Source organism: Gopherus evgoodei, chromosome 22, assembly GCF_007399415.2.
Source record: "Gopherus evgoodei ecotype Sinaloan lineage chromosome 22, rGopEvg1_v1.p, whole genome shotgun sequence".
Classification (NCBI taxonomy): Eukaryota; Metazoa; Chordata; order Testudines; family Testudinidae; genus Gopherus; species Gopherus evgoodei.
The window spans coordinates 6381536-6404179 of NC_044343.1; the positions used below are offsets into that span (position 1 = coordinate 6381536).

General features: G+C 50.9%; 1 protein-coding gene across 2 annotated transcripts; it reads right to left on the minus strand.

Moving 5' to 3' along the window:
• Positions 1 to 230: 230 nt before the first annotated feature.
• Positions 231 to 21035, minus strand: TLE5 (TLE family member 5, transcriptional modulator). Of its 2 annotated transcripts, none has more exons than XM_030540860.1 (7): positions 20918 to 21035; positions 17688 to 17785; positions 15659 to 15722; positions 12910 to 12954; positions 10391 to 10453; positions 2707 to 2781; positions 231 to 1551 (listed from the first exon to the last, which is right to left on the minus strand). In XM_030540860.1, the coding sequence occupies exons 1-7, from the start codon at positions 20942 to 20944 to the stop codon at positions 1333 to 1335; spliced, it is 591 nt and encodes a 196-aa protein (XP_030396720.1). In that variant the 5' UTR covers positions 20945 to 21035; the 3' UTR covers positions 231 to 1332. The 2 variants fall into 2 exon arrangements, with proteins under 2 accessions (XP_030396720.1, XP_030396719.1); XM_030540859.1 differs by having other exon boundaries at positions 231 to 1554; positions 20918 to 21033.
• Positions 21036 to 22644: the final 1609 nt, after the last annotated feature.

The window sequence follows — 22644 nt, forward strand, 5'->3', positions numbered from 1 at the left end:
GGTCCTGTACATACACAGGAGAGCAGTGATCTCAGTTGTGTCAGCCATAAGATGAAGGCCCACTCCTTTTACAGATGGGGAAACTGAGGCACAGAACAGGGCCATACACTGCCACACAACCAGTCAGGTACAGAACGCAGGTCCTTTGCGTCTGCCCGAGGGGGTAGAACAGAACACTCCCTCTCCCCTTTTATTTACTGCGGGCCCAGAGAACAGCAGCTGAGTCACGGTTTTAACCAACCTTCTTATTTCTTTATTTGAAAGGCACAGCTAGTAACATCCTCAATACAGCATTTTCAGTTCCTCTTCGTATAGGTTGAGTGATTAAACACAAAAAGCCAAACAAGATTTCTCTCTAAAGGACTATATACAAACACGAGATTCTTTTTTTTTTTTAATTCCATTTTGTTTTTTGTGTGTTTTTTTTTTTTAAAGAAAGACACGCTAGCGCAGTGAAATAGAAACAGAGAAAGCTGCAGTATCCTTTTCCAAACGGTGGGGGGCAGGGAAGCGGAGGGAGGTTCTAAGCTGGTCTGATTTCTCCCCTCCCCCCCACTCCTCCCTTCCTCCCACCATCTTAGACAGCCAGGTCCAATGCTGAGGAGGGCCAGCGGGTGGGGGGGCTCCAGCTAGAAGCGGAGAAGCAGCAGGAAGCGAGACGCCTGGCGCCTGAGGGCACTGGACTAGTATTGTGCTCCCAGGACTGGTTTAACAGGGATACATGCAGGACAGCAAGGTGCAGAACTGGCACTAGTGCAGGTGGGGGTGCCGAGACCGAACAGAGCCCGAACCAGTGAGACGCAATCGAAACCTACAGAGGGTGGGGCGTGGAGGGGCAGGGATGATGGGGATGGAGAACAGCTTTGTATCTTTAAACACGCACCGGGGCCGGGGAGAGGGGGAGTGGTACCACTGGGCTTGCATGCAGTACCCAGAGTCCAGACACAGCTGGGCCCATCTGTGCACCCCGGGGTCAGATCAACGTCCTGCAGGCCAAGAGCGGCCGACAGCAGCACTCGGCCCAGGCCAAGGGAGCTGGGGTCTGGTGGAGAGTGGAATTTAACAGCCCCGTGTTCATAGCGGTGGCGTTCATTGCTGCCCCGTTTCTATTCCGTTCTCAAGGGAGATGGATGCTTGGACACCCCTCCCCCCCCCACACACATCGTGGGCATGGGTGTGTGTGTGTGTGTGTGTGTGCGCGCGCAACCACATGGGTTGTGTGCCTTGTGGGCTGCCACCGTACAGACTACTGCAGTTCTGCGGAGTGTTGACCAGAGCGATACTGCATCTTTTACAGAACCCCTCTTCCCCCCCACCCCCCAACCCCTCACTTTAATCTGACTTCTCCCCGTCGTCATCTTGGTGGGTGTCCCCATCGTGACCGTTCTTGTCCTCCTTGGAGAGGTGAGCTTGGGAGCCCAGGGCGGACAGTGAGAGGAGCCCGGTGCCGGCGCTGACAGCTGGGAGGGAAGGGGGCTGGAGGCCCACGGGCAGTGGAGTCAGAGGGAGTGCCAGAGCCTGGAGCTGCGAGAGCTGGTGGGCTTGAAGCTGCTGCTGTAGAGAACGATGGACGGACAGACAGACAATGGGAGAGGGTCATGTGTCGTTTGGAAAGCGTGTGGCCCTCACTCCCACTAAGGGCCCCTCTCCCCTGGAGAAGCCGCTGCCTCTGGGTAACCCAGCTACAACAGGGCTTCATCATAGAACCTCAGGGTTGGAAGGGACCTCAGGAGGTATCCAGTCCAACCCCCTGCTCAAAGCAGGGCCAAAGGGCCATCTTGGCCAACAGCTGGGACTGAACCCACGACCTCCAGAACTAAAAGCAGAGGCTGCTCCAGCTCTGTAGGGCCCTGTCACTGACTTGCACCCCTCTGTGGATCAGGCACAGAGGGGGACCTGTTACCCCTCCCCCCTTCTCTCCATGAGTTACACTCATGCCTGGGCCACGTCCAGATCAGGCTACAGCTTCAGGCTCTGCCACGTTCCAGGAGCCAAACCTGGCGCCGCGCTAGCCCTGCCTCTGCCTAACGCTTTGACCCTGTGCGGGAGCAAGGCCGCTGGGCTGCAGCCAGGCTCCAACCCTGTTCCTGCGCTGCGTGGATGGAGCCAAGCCAGATGCTCCCATCCCCGGTGCTCGAACACAGCTCCGCTGCTGATGGCTGAGGCAGCTTAGAACATGGCCTGGCCCAACACAGCCCAGGTTGGTCTTTTCTCAGCCCTGTTATTACATGCATTGGCTTGGTCATATCCGCCTGTTGCCACTCATACACCCCAGCCTGGCCAGGGCATAGCTGCAACCAGCAGGCTTCAGCAGCGGTGAAATGCGCTGCAGAGGGCACATGTGTGCATGGAGTCTGTGTATGATTTGGTGAGCGAGGCTGGGGGGACATCGGAGGCGTGCTGCTGGCAACAAGGGTGTGCAAAGACCCTGCATTGGTTCGGGTGGGGAGGGAGGCAAAGGCCAAGGGGACGGAGCTCAGAGCCCCACCAGTCCCCCCTGTAGAAGAGCTAAAACATTCTCCACTCTGGCCACACCCTGCGGCATGCCAGGGCCTGTTTGCTTTAAAGAATTCAGGTGGGTATCACTTGGTTCCTGCGCCACGTTTAGCCAAAGGGATCTGAGCCTGGCATTCACGCTCCCCCTCCACCCCTTCCCCACGCTGCTCCCCTCCTCCCCACAGCCGCTCCTAACCGCGCATCACGTACGCGGATGATGGAATTCAGCTCTGGGGCGGTCACTTGCTTGGCTCGTTCAATGGCTCCCAAGACCTGCTGTTGGTGCTGGGGAGGGAGAAGAGGGGAAAAACAAGACACCCTTTAACTCATTTAAAATCACTGGGGGTTACTCAGCATGGCTGGGTCCAGCCCAGGCCAGTGACCCCTAGGTTCCCCCAGCAGGTTGCACTGCCAGGCAGGTTAGACTCATCCCGACCTGGGTTAATTCTTGTCCCAGGAGAGGCTCAGGTGAGGAGGGAGATTGCAGAAGGGCCTGATCCTGCAATGCTCCCTGTGTATGAATGGCAGGAGAGATGCTCCCCCGAGCATGCGCTGCAGGATGCATCCCCACTTACCGACACCGTTGGGGGTAGCAAGCCAAGAGATTCTGCTTGCAGGAGCTGAGCCGATTTCCTACCGGATGCCCCTGCTCCTCTCTGAGTTTACTCGTAGCTGCACAGGTGAACTCTGAACCAAGAAAAGGTGCCAGCTCGCCAGCCCTGGCGACGTACAGCCTTCACGGGAGGGAGAGCTCAGTGGTTTGAGCATTGAGCTGCTAAATCCAGGGTTGTGGGTTCAATCCTTGAGGGGGCCACTTAGGGATCAGGGGCAAAAATCAGTATTTGGTCCTGCTAGTGAAGGCAGGGGGCTCGACTCAATGACCTTTCAGAGTCCGTTCCAGTTCTAGGAGATAGGTACATCTCCAGTTATTACGTACAGAACACACAGCACTGGCAGGGCACCATTCCCCCCTTCTGCCCCACCAGGATGACCCAGACACTGACTCCGTTCAGTCCTCTGCCTGGCTGCCAGCAAGCAGCCCTCCGCCATGTGACACCCCTCCTCGCCCCCAGCACCAGATGAACTGCCCAGGGGAGGTATACAGCCGGAGAATGGGCAAACCAGAGACAAGGGGGGGCACTAACTGGCACCTCAATGGCCGGAGAGTAGAGAGAGCAGGTGAGCCTCCAGCCCTAGACGTAACAGTCCCTCCAGATCAAGGGGGAAAGAGACTGGCAAAGCTGGGAGCAGTAGAGGGGCAAAGGGAGGCCACTGCCGGCGCCGCATAGATGGCAGGCGGCTTTTGGGTTATCACAATGTTCCCACGAGGCCTCAGGGAGAGAAGTTGCCGATCAGTGGGCCGCCTTCCCCTCCCCCACCTTGAAACAGCTCCCCTCCCCATCCCCAATCACTTCAGCTGCATTTCCAAGGAACGCATGCACCATTCTGCAAGACTTTCCACCCCTACCCCTGCCGGCCCATCTCAACACAAACAGATCCAGCAGTCACAGACCAAACCCGAGTCTGTTGTCCAGCCTCCTACAGACCCGGGAGTAAGAGGGGCCCGTTAAATGGCATAAACACAACACAAAGAGTTAAAAACCAGAGGATCACCCACATGCTACGGAAAGGGAATCCAAGGGCAAAATGCTGCCACGAGGCACAGGCTTGTACTGGATCAGAAAGCTGCAAATGTCCTGCTTCTTGGTGAGAGAGTTCCAGGTTCTTGCTCCAGTACCGATGCTGTCCCTGGCGGGAACGGAGGAGCGGAGGGAACGGGAAGCTTCCCCAAGCCTGAATGCTTTAGCATTGGTTTCCCCCACAGAGCTACAAACCCAGTCATTATTATGGCTATTATTCACACTATGGGAGCACCTACGCATCCCAGCCCAAACCAGGGCCCTAGGGAGATAGGTGTGAGAGAATCTCTGTCCTTAGAAGTTCACAAGCTAAACAGGCAGGTGTTATCCCCTCTTCACCGATGGGGAACCGAGGCACCGAGAGGGAAGGCCCAAGAAGTCTGTAGAAGAGACAAGAACTGAGCCATGAGCTCCTGGATCCCAGTCCAGGGCCTTCACCGCAGGGCATTCCTCTCCACAACACAGCCACGAGCCTACACTTTTCCAACAGAGTTCTGCCTAGGCCAACGAACAGACTCCTAGGTTATGTTTCATAGCCAATGCAGAGCACCCACTCAAAGGCCCATGGATTGTTTCAGGCCTGTTACTGCCTTCGGGGAAACATCTTCTGACTAGCATAGTTAGGGGCATGGGGCTCTCCATATCCTCACCTTCCCACCACACATGGTGCCAGAGGTTGCCTCGGACTACTCATAAAAATGGCCATATTGGGTCAGATCAATGGTCCATCAAGCCCAGTAGCGTCTCTTCCGACAGTGGCCGGTGCCAGGTGCCTCAGAGGGAACTAACAGAATAGCACAATTATCGAGTGACCCATCTCATCATCCAGTCCCAGCTTCTGGCAGTTGGGAGGTTTAGGGACACCCAAATCATGGAGTTGTGTCCATGACCATCTCGGCGTTGATGGACCCATCCTCCATGAACTCATCTAGCTCCTTTTTGAACCCAGTTATTCTTTTGACCTTCACAACGTCCCCTGGCAATGAGTTCCACAGGTTGACTCTGCGTTATATGAAGCAGTACTTCCTTATGTTTGTTTTAAACCTGCTGCCTAGTCATTTCATTGGGTGACCCCTGGTTCTAGTGTTATGTGAAGGAGTAAACAACACTTCCCCATTCACGATTTTACAGACCTCTATTTTATGCCTTCTTAGTTGTCTCCACCGCCCCGACCTCAAACTCCCCTACCAGCATGTGGCTCGGTGGGTGGATCAATTTAAACCAAAACACTTTAAAAATCATCAATTTTAATCATGATTTAGATCAGCAAGCAGCACTCTTGATTATAATAATCCATTTTAATCTTGTTTTCCATCTGTACCTTCCAGTTATTTTCCTAAAGAAAGTGGATTCTTATTGGCTGGTAACAAGTTGATCTGCAACTAAATATAGCCTAAATTAGGTGCTTCTCTTTGCCACCCAGGAGGATATACTGTACCTATTCATGTGTATTTAAGCAATTCTATTATGTTAGAAGATGGTGAATGACTCATTTCTTATTTACTAGATGACTAATTTTTTAATTGTGGTGTGTCAAGTTCTTCCACTTGGATGGAAATACAAAATTTAAAATGTACAAAAACATTTTAAAAATTATTAAATAAAAATACATTAAATGGGCAGGATATGTGAGAAAAAATTAAGTTTAATCAAACCATGTTTTGCATTTAAAACTAACGGATTTATTAAACAAATGAAGTATTACCTGCAGTTAGTGAACTGAACTGATTGTTTCTGATCACCATGTCATTCAAGATATTAGAACTAGCAGATCTCATCCTTTCAGACCTCTTTTTTAGACACAGATTGGAAAATGATGAAGGGGAAATATGCTAGAGGTCTATAAAATTATGAATGGTGCGGAGAAAGTAAAGTGTCATTTATCCTTTCACACAACAAAAGCCAGGGGCAACCAATGAAATTAATTAGGTAGCAGACTCAAAATTAAGAAAAGGAAGTATTTCTTCACACAACACAGTCAACCTATGGAACTCATTGCCAGGGGATATTGTGAAGGCCAAAAGAATAACTGGGCTCAAAAAGGAACTAGGTAAGTTCCTGGAGGACAGATCTATCAATGGCTATTAGCCAAGATGGTCGGGGATGTAAAGCCATGTTCTGGGTGTCCTTAAACCTCTGATTGCCAGACGACGGGGGATGGATCACTTGGTAATGTCTCTATTCTGTTCATTCCCTCTAAAGCATCTGGCACTGGCCACTGTCAGAAGACGGGACCCTGGGCTTATGGACCACTGGTCTGACAGCCTGGGACCATTCTTATGTTCTCAACAAACATTCCTGCTTTTTCCAATTCCCAGTTGCAATTCTCAGTTTTGAACGAGCTAGTCACCAAACTGAGTACGTTGAAGAAACTAAAATGAAGACAATGCTCCCCCCGAACCTGCAGAAGATGCTACAGCCGTTAAAAGCAGAGCTAGCACTTCAACAAACCCTGGTTAAAGGTACTTCGCTGGTGCCAGTTACCAGTTCAGTGGTTTGACTTTAAGACTTCAGGTGCACACATGTACTGCTTAATACAATTTAAATTATTTTAACAAGACTAGAGTAAATTTAGGCCTTAACCACTTTTGTCACAATGTCAAATTTATTTAAATTAATTTAAATTAAATTTTGAATAAATTGTATTGAAATTTAAAAAAACAATTTTTTTGATTAAAGAAATGATGGATTTTTATCCATCCTGGATCCCTACTACAGCTGGAATCTGCCACCTGGAGGCCCCGTGCACTCCCCCTAAATCCCATTTCCAATGCAAGAAAGCACCACGGAAAAGGGGTCAGGATTTGCTCCAACTGGACACAGGTCCCTGTGCAGCACCAGGGCGAGTTTTACCCTTTACTTGGACCATGCAGCAGACTCCAGGCTGCTGCCGGAAGCAAGGGGCTGCTTAGAGGCCTCAGAGCCCCCATGAAAAGCAACAAGGAAGAAATACTGGTTAGTTTAAGCACTCAAATATTTTCTCCAGAAATCAAACACTCTCTGCCCTAGAATGTGACCTGGGCACATATTCTGAGTGACAGGCGGCTTAGAGAGCCATTGGGAGGGCCGGCACCAATGCTAGAAAAATTCAGAACAGGAACAGTGGCAGCTCTATTCAGAAAAGGTACTATTATAATTGGTCCATGGAGGGGGCAAGAGGAAGAAAAACAACTCCAAATATAATCTCCAGCAAGTAGATTCTTCTCAAGCTTGGCATAGCGCCAGGGTGAGAGCCCTGCCATCAGACAGAGAACGTGTAGCTGGGCCTAAGTTACTACAGAGCTCTGATCTGCAAGTTCCTTAAATTCTCCCCCAAAGGAGAACAAAGTAACCCCCCCCTCGGACCATCCCAATGACTAATTCCAACCACAATTCCATTCATTGGTGCATCCGACGAAGTGGGTATTCACCCACAAAAGCTTATGCTGTTAGTCTATAAGGTGCCATAGGACTCTTTGCCGCTTTTTCAGATCTAGACTAACATGGCTACCCCCTCTGATACCTGACACAATTCCATTGCGTGTCGCATCATTTTATGAGACTTGTATTGCAAAGGTAAACACTCCAAGACTGCTAAGTCAGAATCAAATTGAGGTGCCAGCTTCTCTCCCAATGTCCTCCTCCCTCTCCAATTAATGTCTCTCTCTCTCTCTCTCTCTCTTTTTTTTTTTAAAGATAGCAAGTATATTAATTAATGAAGCAAAGGAGCTAAAATATTAAGGAACAGCCACATGGAGGCTTTTTTTTTTTTTTTAATACACACTCCATCCTCCTAATTAGCTGCCAGCGTGCCTCAACCATAGTTCAGAGAAACAGCAATCATGGGAAATGCACTGAGAAAGAACAGAGACCACCTTTGTCTGTGGCTGCTCCACAAAGGACAGGATATTTTAGCCTTAACATGTAGGAGGGAGGAGAACACTCAAGTGCTATTTTAAATGTTTCAGGCCAGAGTTTCAGAAGAGTCAGCTCTAGGGCTGTCAATTAATCGCAGTTAACTCACGCAATTAACTTAAAAAAAATTAATCATGATTAATCGCGATTAACCGCACTGTTAAACAATAGAATACCAATTTAAATTTATTAAATATTGTGGATGTGTTTCTACATTTTCATATATTGTATTTTGTGTTGTAATTGAAATCAAAGTGTATATTATTTTTTATTACAAATATTTACACTGTAAAGATGATAAAAAGAAATACTATTTTTCAGTTCACCTCATACAAGCAGCGTAGTGCAATCTGTCGTGAAAGCACAACTTACAAACGTAGATATTTTTTGTTACATAAGTGCATTCAAAAACAAAACACTGTAAAACTTCAGATCCTACCAGTCCACTCAGTCCTGCTTTTTGTTCAGCCAATCGCTCAGACAAACAAGTTTGTTTCCGTTTACAGGAGATACTGCTCCCCTCTTTTTATTTACAATGTCACTAGAAAGTGAGAACAAGGATTTACAGGGCACTTTTGTCGCTGGTTTTGCAAGGTATTTACGTGCCAGATATGCTAAACATTCATATGCCCTTTCATGCTTCGGCCACCCTTCCAGAGGACATGCTTCCATGCGGACGACGTTTGTTAAAAAAATTACGTGTTAATTATATTTGTGACTAAACTCCTTGGGGAAGAATTGTATGTCCCCTGCTCTGTTTTACCTGCATTCTGCCATATATTTCATGTTATAGCAGTCTCGGCTGATGACCCAGCACATGTTCATTTTAAGAACACTTCCACTGCAGATTTGACAAAATGCAAAGAAGGTACCAATGTGAGATTTCTACAGATAGCTACAGCAGTCGACTCACACAAAGTTTAAGAATCTAAAGTACCTTCCAAAAATCTGAGAGGGACGAGCTGTGGAGCTTGCTTTCAGAAGTCTTAAAAGAGCAACACTCCAATGTGGGGAAACGACAGAATCCGAACCACCAAAAAAACAAATCAACCTTCTGCTGGTGGCATCTGAATCAGATAATGAAAATAAACATGCGTCGGTCTGCACTGCTTTGGATTGTTATCAAGCAGAACTTGTCATCGACATGGACGCATGTCCCCTGGCATGATAGATGAGGTGGGATCTGAGTTACTACAGAGAACTCTTTCCTGGGTGCCGGCTGGTGAGTCTTGCCCACATACTCAGGGTTTAACTGATCGCCACATTTGGGGTCGGAAAGGAATTTTCCTCCAGGGCAGATTGGCAGAGGCCCTGGAGGTTTTTTGCCTTCCTCTGCAGCACGGGGCATAGGTCACTTGCTGGAAGAGTCTCTGCACCTTGAGGTCTTCAAACCACGATTTGAGGACTTCAATAACTCAGACATAGGTTAGGGGTTTGTTACAGGAGTGAGTGGGTGAGATTCTGTGGCCTGCGTTGTGCAGGAGGTCAGACTAGATGATCATAATGGTCCCTTCTGACCTTAAAGTCTATGAGTCTATGATAGCTGAAGCATGAAGTGACATATGAATCTTTAGCGCATCTGTCACGTAAATGTCTTGTGATGCCAGCTACAACAGTGCCATGCAAATGCCTATTCTCACTTCCAGGTGACAATGTAAACAAGCAGGCAGCTTCATCTCCTGCAATGTAAACAAACTTGTTTGTCTGAGCGATTGGCGGAACAAGAAGTAGGACTGAGTGGACTTGCAGGCTCTAAAATGTTACATTGTTTTATTTTGAATGCAGTTTTGTGTGTACATAGTTATACATTTGTAAGTTCAATTTTCATGATAAAGAGATTGCACTACAGTATCTGTATTAGAGGAATTGAAAAATACTATTTCTTTTGTTTTTTTTACAGTGCAAATAGTTGCAATCAAAAATAAATATCCAGTGAGCACTGTACACTTTGTATTCTGTGTTGTAATTGAAATCAATACATTTGAAAATGTAGAAAACATCCAAAAATATTTAAAAGCATGGTATTCTATTATTGTTTAATTGCGCGATTACTCTTTTTTAACCGCTTGACAGCCCTAGTCAGCTCCCATAGAGGCCATTAAAGCAAGTGATCACATCTCCCAGATTTGGTGCAGAGCTCTTTGGAAACAACCTGGGCCTGATCAGGAGGGCTGAGCGCTTGAAAATACCCGACCCCACCTGCCCAATTCTGTGGGTGGCCCTACACTGCTCACTGAACTCAAGAGAGATCTGAAGGCACTTGGCAACTGGCAGGATCGGGCTCTTTTAAGCGGTGGTTTTAAAGCCCTCATCGCTAACGATTCAGTGTCAAAAGAGATGGGGAGTGGGGAAAAGGTTACCTCTTGAGACAGGTAGGGCAAGACTTGAGCGCAAATGCCGTTTAACCGCTTGACAATTTCAGCCTGAAATTAAAAAAAAAAAAAGTCAGACGAGACTGGCCCATTCCCTGCAGATTATCTGCCCTGATCAATATCCATCCACCTGAGCATCCCCCCTCCATATCTCGCTGACTCCTAGCAGAAGCCACCCAGACTCATTTAGAAGAAAAAAAAAAAATCCGCTCCAGATCCTTGCAAAAATAAATCCTGCTGATCACACTGAGCGAGTTTTCAATATTCTCCCTTCCCTCTCAGGGACTCAGATATGCATTTAATAAAGAAAGCAGGGGCCTATAGGAAGGAAATTTATTAGAAACCAGGCTGGGAAGTGCTGAATTATGTACGATGCTCAGATCTAGACAGACATTTGTTTCACTGCTGCTCTCGCTTCCAAGCGGGAGAGGCCGTGATGGAATTAGTTGTAGGTCTCCTTGGAATCATCTCACAACCTCCCCCTCCTTATTTATTTATTTATTTTTAATTCTAGAAATCTTGAGAGTTTGCACCAGGAACACTAGCAAGTGGGAGATGGGCCCAGGGAGAGACAAGGGCCGATTCTTAATAAGAAAGGCAAAAGAAAAAAAAATGGTAGCAGAGATCAGGTAAAATAACAGTCAGCTGGTTCCCATGGGGTTTACGGAAGAGCCTCTAAATGTTTTTTTTAATGCTCTTCTCCTGGGAAATGAGCAAATCTGTTCATAAAAGAAAAAAATTAAAAAAATCAAGACTGGATTCCAACTGAAGGGAGAGGAATACGGGGCCAGGTTGATGATGCAGACAGGCACCTACTGGGCTTTACAGAAGCCATGAAGCAGGCTGGGGACTGAACGTGAAAAACTAGAGAGGATTCAGAGAAGAGCCAGGAGGGAGATTAAAGGATTGGGAAACATGCCTGGTAGCGACAGACTCGAGGAACGTATCAAAGAGAAGTTTAAGGGGTGACTTGATCACAGCCAAAGCACTTGCACGGGAAAGAGACGTTTGATAAACATCGAGGGCTCTTCACACGCACAGACAGAGGTCTGACAAAGTCCAATGGCTGGAAGTTGAAGCTAGACAAATTCAGACTAGAAACAAGGTGCAGACAGAACCCAGTTTTCGGTTTTATTTAAATAGCAGTGGAATGAGGGAATCCATGTGTAAAAATAGAGACCTATATTGTCCAACAGGATTGGTGATTTTTTGAGTGTCCAACGTGACACAACAGAAGGGGCTGGGTATTTCCTTGGGGGCGGGGGCTCATTGCTTTTTGAAAATCAGGCCTCCAGAAAGCCCTGAAAACAGCTGCAGTATACAAACTGTGCCTCATATCCCACACTTGGGCCTGCCAAATTCTGTGGCATCTTCCACCCAGAGCAGGGGCTTCCCTTTAACTAGAAACATTTAGTCTGGATTGGTGCTGGGGCAGCACGGGTTTGAAGTTACCCAGAGGCCCACAGAAGAGACCTAATTTTACCATCCCCCACCCCAAGAGAGAGATTTAAGAGGTGCATAAAATCCACAACCTCCTTGATTCTCCCCATCAAAGAGACTCCCTGTCCACCCACACCTCACCCATCCCTGTGGCTGCCATACGACAGCAGACCACAAGAATTTTCTACGGCCCGGAAACAGTTAAACAAAAAACCATACAGCACAAGCCCTCGTGAATCACAGGCTAATTGTTTTCAAAGAATCTTTACAAGATTCTTCCTGCTTCCCCAGCCTTTTCAGTGGAACATGTGACAGGGAGGAAGCAGCAGCTGCTAAGGAGATCAGCAAGTCCAAACAAGATTTCAGGGAGGTTATGAACCAGGCACAGTTCTGTGTCGTACCGAGCATTCCAACAGCTCTTTGAAGGGGAGGCCGCTCAGCCTGGCACCACACCCTGCAGGGCCCCTACCTTTTATCTTTGCCTGTCTATGGGCCCCTGTGCCTCCTCAATCCCACAGAGACGTCCACCTCATTCTGGTACCCCACACCTCCTGCACTGGAATCTAACATCTGACAGGAGATGCAGCACGTTGAGTGTCCCTCCCGCCTCCCCTCTCCATCTGGACTCTAACCTGCAAACCATGGGCATTTATCAGGGCCGCCAAGAGCCTCATTGAAAAATTTTTTTCAGGCCCCCCAGGCTGATGAGGCCAGCGAACCAGGGGCCTGGACCCCCTTCCGGACCACCGGGCCCCAGTAACTTGTACCGGCTTCCCCCCCTCTCATCGACCCTGTCTGCCATGAACAGCAAGCAACAAGGCAAGTGTGCATCCATGCAGGGGAGCAGAAGGAAATGAATCCACTATGAAATCAGCTCAAATCTTACAGACTAGAGAAGCTTCATGGCTTTTTGATGACTCCCACAATGAAATTAAGCCAGCAGGGGTAGGGTGGGTGGGACAGGTCAGAGAGGTTTGGAGAAGAAACTAACTAACTTCTTAGAAAGTCCAACCTCCTCCCACCCCGTCCTAGCAGCTGCGGAAAGCGCCCAGAGAAGCTTGTCTCACCTGTTTGTGCATTTCGATATTGAGCCCGTAGGACATCTCGTAATACTGCAGGGGGAGAGGAAAGAGAAACAGCAACAACTCAGATTCCACATGCAACCAGCATCACAAACTATCAAAGCTTTTATAGGGAGCAGAGCAGCACTTTGTCAAGTCACTGAACAGTAGTGTCAGAGGAAGGTGCAAGAAACCCTGCAGGAAGCAGTTCCCGGAGAACTGGTCAGGAGGGGATGTTATTTCCCCATTAGAGGCTGGCTTACGCCCCAGAGCATGAGGGTTTCACATCCCTTTCTGCACTCCTGCGATGAAATCCTGGTTCCACTGGAAAAAACTTCCATCTATTTCAATGAGGCCAGCGCTGCATCTCTGGGGTGTCCTCATATTCGCTGAGTAGCACCGTTTGGCTCCCCTTATTGCTTCCTTCCGATTCATGTCAATGTTCATGGTGAGGATTTTCTTCTCTCGTTTTTAAAGCCAACCAGGGAATGGGAGCCCTCCCTAATTGCAATTTGAAGTTTCATGGAAGCAGCAGCCAACAAATTCAAAAATAAAACCCTTCTGTTAGCTACAATGGACAGAGGGCAAACAGCTGACTACAGGGGCCACGTGGGATTAAATGTAATGATTTACTTAAGTGGTCAGCTTTTGGGGGGGCAGGGACTGGTTTTTTGTTCACCTGGCACAAGGGGAGTTCTGGTCTCAGATTGGGGCTCCCAAGTACAACCCATAAATGGCAGCAATTCTCTCCCTTCCAGCTCCACCAATTGGCAGAAGGTGAGAATTGCTGGTACTCACCCACTCCTGAAAAGAATCTCATCCTTCCACATTGTCCCAAGCCCCCCTCCTCTACCACCTCAGGGGCTGGCATACGAAATCAAAACTTCCCCATCTCTGTCCAGAAAACCAGCTCTCGACACCCTCACCTCTCCGCACCAGAAATAACAATTTAAAAGAAGATACTAGCACCCCTATATATAACCCCCCCCCCATTTCTTGTCATTGCTGCTCACCTGCACAGCTATAGCTCACGTCAAAGAACTAAATTTCAATCAATGGATATTTTTCTATCAGCCACCTCCCCTATTCAGGTAACAACCAAGGCCTTGGATTGAGGCGGGGGGGGGGGGGGGGGCTTTTAAATCCGTAACTCCTCCTAGAAGAAATTCTGCATTCAGTCCTGCCTCTTGTCTCTCCATTCCAGGGCAGGTGCAGCAGCTGTCTGCCTGGCTCTGGTTCCTCTTTATGGACAGCACTGAGAGCCTTCCATTAACTCCTTGAAACAAGCATGTCGGCCCAAGCTTCATCACCAGCTGCAGACTCTGCACTTCCTGCCCCACCCCACCTGTGGCCAGGAGTTAAAGGTGCATGTTTAATAATACACTAGGGCAAATCCTCATCCAAAGATGGCACTACCGAGGGCTGAGTTTTGACCACATCTGGGAGAAGAACAGCAGAATAGCGTTTCCCGAATGCATTAAAATGGCAACATTCCCTGCCTGAGTCTCTGCTGTCCTTGCACCTTCACTCCCGCACCTATCGCTCCATGAGCAGCATTTCACACCCACTCTGCATTGGCCTGGATGACTGTACAAGGTAATGAAGGAACAAGTCGGGGATCTAACTGACATCCAGCAGCTGCGCTACAAGTCAGCGTTGTCTGGCGTTTGCATTACAAAACCCTGTTCTACAGCATTTTCAAGCGTTGCTATTTTCCAATACTCCGAGCTGAGGATAACACCGTTTCGCCCTTGCCTTCCAGCCAAGAAGCTCACAGCCCTTCACCATCACTAGCAAATCAAAACCATTACTTCCTATCAGGCTGGGTTGGGTAAGTGTCATCCCATTTTACTGGCACACTGAGGTTCGTAGCAGAGCCAGGAATCAAACCCTTGGATCTTGATGCCCAGGTCTGAGCTGGAACTGCTCGGCTCTGCTTCCTCTCAGCAGCTTGTCAGCTGGGGTTTTCCCAGCCCGCCTGTGATTTCACTATACTTCCATCTTCCTTAGCACATAACACCTCTGTTTCTTCACGGGCTGGCTGTCACCAAGTTCTTTGCCTGTCGCTTACAGAACAAAGACATCTCTTTCCCAGGACTGGCAGCTCCCCGCCATGTTTGATGATTCCCCTGCCAACACTGGCCCAAGATCCCTCAGGTCTCCCCCAAAATACCTCTGGGTCAGTTTTTAAATGACCCTCCTCACTGTGGCATCCGAGTGCCTGGAGACCATGTTCGGCTCCCTGCTGGAAAACAGCACACCACATGTGCGTTTCCCTTACTCTGTTGTCTTGTCTATTTTCTTCGTAAGCTCTCTGGGACATGCACTGTCTGTACAGCACCTGGCATAAAACCTTCTACTCTCCGCTGGCCCCACAATAATCCAATATGAGTATTTCCTTACAAATCCAGCCTTTTAACTTCTCCTCGATTTGGGGCCCGTCAAGTCTGTATTCCTAGTTCACTGGTTCTCAACCATTCCTATAACACATCTGCCCTAAATCTCCCTTCCCACCTCGCCAGAGACACCACCCTTACATGGCAACACCACAGAGGCAGGAAGGCTGTGACACCTGCTGGTCACCCACCAAGTGGATAAGCCATGTTCCAATTACTGTGATTGGGGCAAGGAGAGGGGAGTCATATACTGGGTAGATCTGAGGGCTAGTGTTCTGTTTAACTGCATCCTCCCACACCCCACTGGGCACGCCCCTCGCCTCCGCCCCATGCCCTCTGCTATTGGAGCAGAGCCTTACCATGACATAGTGACGTTGCATCTCTGATTTCTCGCTGGCCAGCTTGTCACATTCCAACTTCAAGCTGAAAGAGGGAAAAGAGACAGGGGCTCAGAGCACTTGGCTAGAGATCACAACGGCTTTTGTGGTGCTACGATTCTCGGCTCACGAACAGTTGTTTCCTGTATGTTTGCACAGCACCTAACACCATGAGGCCCCCAAACACGACAGCAATCGAGCAGTTATAAGGACAATTGTAAGCTCTTTGGGATACCGAGTGTCTTCGTGTTGCGCCTTTGTACAGTCCCGAGCACAAGGGGGTCCTGAGTCACCACTGGGGCTACCACAATACAGATAATTAAAGAGATACTCGACCAGCAGTAAACTGCCCAGTGACGAGAAGGGCTTCCACCGCATTACCCATTAGTCAAGCCTTTATTTTTCCGCAGAAACGGAGAACACTGGAAGGAAAGCGAGTTCTCCAATTGGTCCTTGGGTCCGCTCCCGCAGCCCTTACTTAGGTGAGCCAAGTCACAGGAGGCAGGAAGGATTGAGGCATGGTCTGGTTTCCAGATCCTGTCAGGAATTATCACATGGGCTGTCGGGACAGTATTACACATACTCTCCTGAAAGATTCTGGGTGCATTATGGGAAAGCAACAGTTACCTGCCTAGTTAATGAAGGCATTCAAAAAACAAAGCCAAACCTGCATCTTCTATTATTTAAGGTATTTAAATGTAATAAAGCAGGTGATTTCCACTGCTAGAATTTCAGCAAACATGTGCCATGGTTTTATATTTCAAACAAGGAACAGCTTTACCTTCACCTTCCCAGAACCTGTTTCTTTTTCAGCAGATTAGATCTCGCCAATGTCTCCCACTGAAAGACCTAAAGTCTAATGCAGCTGTATTTCTGGCACTTGCACAAACCATATATGGCACTGCTAAAGGCAGAGGTGTTCTGGGAAATCAGCCATTTCTGAATAGCGACGTCTGACCACCACAGACTTCTGGTGTGATACTCCTGGCACGAAGCTGCACACCTATTGTCCAGCAGAAGCCCGACTGGGATGCAAGGCACGTGGGAAAGTCATAGCAGTGCTAAATGAACAAGCGAACAGCCATGGAAAATCATAGCCATAAGGGCACAAAATGGACAGATCCTAAGGGCGTAGTGGATAATTAAAGAGGATACCGTCAGGTTGATTTAGGCCCCACATTTTAGGTGTTGTTACAATAAAAGCCAAATCTTAAGAAACGTTTCTTTGAAAAATTTGAAATTCTTAGATTTAAACATTCCCCTGCCACCACAGGCTAGTGCACAGGAGCCAGAATGCAAAACTGACTAGCAACTCCCAACCAGAGTGTAACCGGCTAGTCCACCATCGTCGTCATAGCTGAGCAAAGGACAAACCAACAGCACTGCTGCTCAAGGGACAAATTTAAAGCATTCAGCTTTAATTATCTATGGGGTTATAACACTGCATGATTCCCTCCCCCAACTTCGGTGCCATTTTAGCCATGGCCAATCCTTGCTCTAATGCGCTCAATTACATTTCAAGACTGGCCATTGGGAAGGAAGTCCTCTTCCAAAGCACATTGCTAGGGTCTCTTTCTCCTTCCTCTGGGATCGCCTGTTAGGATCAGTTCTATTTCCCTGGCAACAGCAGTGGTATACAGGGGGGAAAGCTATGAGGAACTGCTCTCGTTCTTCCAACCGTCTATCACCACAGAGCTATCTAACAAATCAGCTCTGAACAACACTTCCCCTCCCGTGGAGCCATTTTTTTTGAATTTTAAAGCTTCACACCAGAAGAGAACAAGTGACAGGCCCTTGGGATCCACCTGTGAAAGCATCATTTATCACCGCCACCTCTGCTTAGCTATCGTTATGGCTCGCTGGGAGGAGGGACGTCACCGAGACAACACGCACTTCGGCCTGGGCATTGAAAACCATCCCCGCTGGCTCCCAGCTGTCCTTCGGCAGCGAGAGCCGGACAGGGCGCGGAGGAGAGGGAGAACACCGGGCTGCTCGCCAGGCTGCGGCTCACCTATGATACTGAGCCTGCAGGAGCTGGAATTCGTCCTTAATCCGGTCGCAGGAATCGGAGGTTGTGAACTTCAGCTGCTGCGGCAGGTGAGATGAGCCCTTTAACGACACAGAACAGAGGGCCTGGCAATGTGGCAGGAGGGAAAGCAATGCCCCGACGAGCCTTCCCCTCTAGCACAGCTGCCCCCACGCCCCATGGATGAGGGTCAGCCCTGGGCAGTCACCCACTGCTTCCAGGCCCCTAGCAATGACGGCAACAACAGCCCCCTTCCTTAGCACTTTTGCTCCAAGGAGCTGGAAATAAGAGAGACCCCTATTACCTCCATCTCTCAGATGGGGAACGCAGGCCCAGAAAGGTGAAATGATTTGCACTAGGTCACGTAGCCCTGGCACTGACCTGCTGTCTACGGCACTTAGCAGAGGGCCAGATATCTGACCGCCTCCCAATCTTTAAAGTGTTCATCCTCACAGCACCCCTGTGATGGAGGGCAGGGCTCTTATCTCCATTTTACAGATGGGAAACTGAGGCACACACAGGCTAAGTGACTGGCCTAAGGAATGGAACCCAGGTCTCCCCAGTCCCAGGCAAGCATCCTAACTACTGCGCTCCCCTTTCACCGATTTGATCACTGCTCCCAGGGCCTTCGCCACAACGCCTCCTTTAATACCAGGAACCTGGGTGCCTCTTCAACTAGGAAACACCCCACTCGAGAAATCTGACACTGAATTTTATAAGGAGAATTGACCAAGGCAGAGGTGGGTTTACAACATCCTCCTCCCCCATCCCCGAAGGCAACATAAGAATGGCCATACTGGGTCAGACCAAAGGTCCATCCAGTCCAATATCCTGTCTGCCGACAGTGGCCAATGCCAGGTGCCCAGAGGGAGTGAACCTAACAGGTAATGATCAAGTGATCTCTCTCCTGCCATCCATCTCCATCCTCTGACAAACAGAGGCTAGGGACACTATTCCTTACCCATCCTGGCTAATAGCCATTACTGGACTTAACCTCCATGAATTTATCTAGTTCTCTTTTAAACCCTGTTATAGTCCTGGCCTTCACAACTTCCTCAGGCAAGGAGTTCCACAGGTTGACTGTGCGCTGCGTGAAGAAGAACTTCCTTTTATTTGTTTTAAACCTGCTGCCCATTAATTTCATTTGGTGGCCCCTAGTTCTCATATTATGGGAACAAGTAAATAACTTTTCTTTATTCACTTTCTCCACATCACTCTTGATTTTATAGACCTGTCATATCCCCTTTAGTCTCCTCTTTTCCAAGCTGAAAAGTCCTCGCCTCTTTAATCTCTCCTCAGATGAGACCCGTTCCAAACCCCTAATCATTTTAGTTGCCCATCTCTGAACTTTTTCTAATGCCAGTAGATCTTTTTAGAGGTGAGGAGACCACATCTGTACACAGTATTCAAGTGTGGGCGTACCATGGATTCATATAAGGGTAATAAGATATTCTCCATCTTATTCTCTATCCCCTTTAATGATTCCTAACATCCTGTTTGCTTTTCTGACTGCTGCTGCACACTGCGTGGACGTCTTCAGAGAACTATCCACGATGATGCCAAAATCTTTTTCCTGATTAGATGTAGCTAAATTAGCCCCCCCGGTCATGTTGTATGTATAGTTGGGGTTATTTTTTCCAACACTCCTATCCTACATGGCTCTAACTAGACGTGGGTATTAAAAAGTGGAGGAAGAACAAACATTTATTCTTTTCTGTCAGGATCATCATGGGCTCAAGCCCTCACTGCAGAAAGCGGGGAGGGGAAGGGAAATATTCCAGTGAGCACATCCCCCACCCCAAAAAAACAGAAGGAGCAACGCAACCAGCTTTCTGGAAAGGAAAAGAGCTTCTCAGGTAAATGTGCTTATTTACAAACACACCTCCACACATCACACACCCCCAATACCGCCTGCACCCCTCCCACCATCCTGTCCCAGCCAGCACCCCCAGCTCCTGCATCCCACCAGCTTGCCCCATCTAGCACTGAACCCCTCAACTTGTCGCAGCCAGCACCCCAAACTATTTACCACCCTTTCCACCAGCCTGCCCCAGCCAGCACCCAACCCCTAGACTGCTCCAGCCAGCACCCCCACATTCCAACTGGCACCCCCAAGCATGCAATCCCACAGCTGACTACAGCCAGTACCCCCAGCATTCAACCCCCCAACCTGTCCCACCCAGCACCCCCATATCCCTCCCAGCTTGCCCCACCACCCCACTGCACCCCAAAATATGCCAAAACAGCCCCTCCCCACAGCAACACCCCCTTTCCCTGCTGTCAGGGGCTAGGCCCCTCATGCACAATAGGGACAGTAGTGGCAGGTTCTCCCAGCTGCACTTCCTGGGCCAAGGGTACCACCAGCCACCACTTCCTCCCAGTGCCTTGCTGACCCCCCATGCCACCCCCACACTTTCACTTCCTAAGCCCCCTTCCTACACCCCCCTCCCCCCAGGGCCTCTTAGCCCCTAAACACGTACCCCCAGCATACCCTTCACTTCCCGCTCCTATGCATACCCCAGAGCCCCCCCAACAAACCCCCCATGCACACACACCTGTGCTCCAAGTCCCCCAGACATCCCCCCCACACCAGTGCGCCCAGCCCCCCCGCATACTCGAGTGCACCCCCCACGCATTCCCCGCCCCCCCTCGGATGCACCTCCCCCGCATTCCCCGCCCCCCACGCACACTCGAGTGCGCCCCCCCACGCATTCCCCGCCCCCCCGGATGCACCTCCCCCCGCATTCCCTGCCCCCTCCACTCACACTCGGGTGCATCCCCCCGCATTCCCCGGCCCCCCCACGCATTCCCCTGCCCCTCCCCGCACAATCGAGTGCGCCCCCCCCACGCATTCCCCCGCCCTTCCCCAGTCGGATGCACCCCCCCCGCATTCCCCGTCCCCCCACTCACACTCGGGTACACCCCCCCACGGATTCCCCGCCCCCCCTCACACTCGGGTGCGCCCCCCCACTCGGATGCACCCCCCCGCATTCCCGTCCCCCCCACTCACACTCGGGTACGCCCCCCCGCATTCCCCGCCCCCCCCACTCGGATGCACCCCCCCGCATTCCCGTCCCCCCCCACTCACACTCGAGTGCGCCCCCCCCGCATTCCCCGCCCCCCACTCGGATGCATCCCCCCTCACACTCAGGTGCACCCCCCCGCCCCTCCTGCACACTCGGATGCACCCCCCCGCATTCCCCGCCCCCCCTCACCGAGTGCCGGCTTTGCGGAAACATCATGTCAGGCTCGGGCTCGGCTCCGATGCAGGCGGCTCCGGCTGCTGCTGCGGCGGCGGCGGCTGCCTGGGCCGGGCCCCGCCTGCTCCGCCCGGGCACTGGGCGACCCGCCGCGCCGCGCCTTTGTCCCCCCTCGGCGCAGCGCCCAGCCAAGGCCGCGTCCCCCCGCCGCGCTGCGCTGCCCCGGCCCGGGGCTGCACGTCCCCTTCGCTGCGCCGGCGGCGGCGGCTCCTATTGTCTAATGGCGGCTGCGGGCTCCTGTCCTGCGGCTGATCAGCACCACCTGCTGCTGCTGTTCCCGCTGCTGCCGCATCGCCCGGCTGTGTGCGCGCCGCGCCGAGCCGCTCCTGGAGCCGAGTCACTGCCGCAGCTCGCCGGGCTGCGCTGCCGCTGCCTCTGCCCGCCGCTCGCACGCCGCAGACACCCCCTTGCGTCCGCCTCTGACGCTGCCTCCGCCAGCCCTTTGGGGGGTCGGTCCAGCCTCGCCTGCGCCGGGGGAGTCCGCTCCCGCCCCGCTGCCCAGCCTGGGGAGCAGCTCCTGCACCCGGGTCACATTTCCGTGCCCCCCGATTGCATAGGGGCAGTCCCGATGTTTGGGGCTTTTTTTGTATATGGGCTCCTCTTACCCCCCACCCCCTGTCCCGGGTTTTCACGCTTGCTGTCTGGTCACCCTATTGGGCTGTGTTCAGTGCAGCTCCCTGCTCTAATGCATATCCCCCTCCGCCCCCCAGGACTCTGTTTAATGCAGGCTGTAATTTACCCCGGGCCCCACAGGGGCCCTGTGAGCTCTGTCCCAGCGGTGATCTGGGTCTTCAGCGGCAAGAGGCAAGATGCAGTGACCGAAGGGCCCCCCGCCACCGGCATGCCCCACGAGCCCTGGCCCAGCGGTGGTCTGGGTCTTCGGCAGCAAGGGGCAAGATGCAGAGTGACCGAAGGGCCCCTCACCACCGGCATGCCCCACGAGCCCTGGCCCGGCGGCGGTCCAAGTCTTCGGCAGCATTTCGGCGGCAGGGGGCCCTTCAGTCGCTATGGGTCTTCGGCAGCATTTCGGCAGCGGGGGGCCCTTCAGTCGCTCCGGGTCTTAGGCGGCATTTTGGCGGCGGGGGGTCCTTCAGTTGCTCTGGATCTTCGGCGGCATTTTGGTGGGGGGGGGACCTTCAGTGCTGCCAAAGACGCAGAGCGACTGAAGGGCCCCGCTCCCCGCGGCTGAAATGTCGCCGAAGACCCGGACCGCCGCTGGGTGAGTACAAGCGCCGCAGCTCCCCTACTTTGCCCCAGGCCCCCTGAATCCTCTGGGCAGCCCTGGGCTGTAAGATCCTTGGGGCAGGGCCCCTCCTTCTGTTCCTTGTCTGGCCGTGGCCCAACACACTGGGGCTTGGGCCTCTGGGCCCTACTGAAACACAAATCAATCACCATCATCATCCTCTCTGTCGCTAGACTGTGTTTTCTTCACAGGCCGGGTCTCTTCTCCTGCGCTGTGCTGAATGCAACTCGCCTTTAAAATGTCTCCTTCCCTGCCCTGCAATGTGGGAGCTGGAGAAGTTACCTGAGAGTTCCCAAAGCCACTGACCGTTTCCTGGCAGTTAATTGAATTGGGTTTCTTCAGCCTGAACACAGCCAATTAAACCCAGCCATGCAGCAGGCCTTGGACATTACAGTCTCACCCCCTCAGCTATTACAATCTCTGGTATGGAGTGATAAAG

Excerpts from the sequence above, each read along its gene's own strand:
- TLE5 (XM_030540859.1), bottom strand. The coding sequence starts at position 20,944 with ATGATGTTTCCGCAAAGCCGGCACTCG. Across the intron at positions 17,786-20,917 it reads TTCCGCAAAGCCGGCACTCG|GGCTCATCTCACCTGCCGCA; the intron begins GTGAGGGGGGGC and ends GTGTCGTTAAAG. Across the intron at positions 15,723-17,687 it reads CTGCAGGCTCAGTATCATAG|CTTGAAGTTGGAATGTGACA; the intron begins GTGAGCCGCAGC and ends TCCCTCTTTCAG.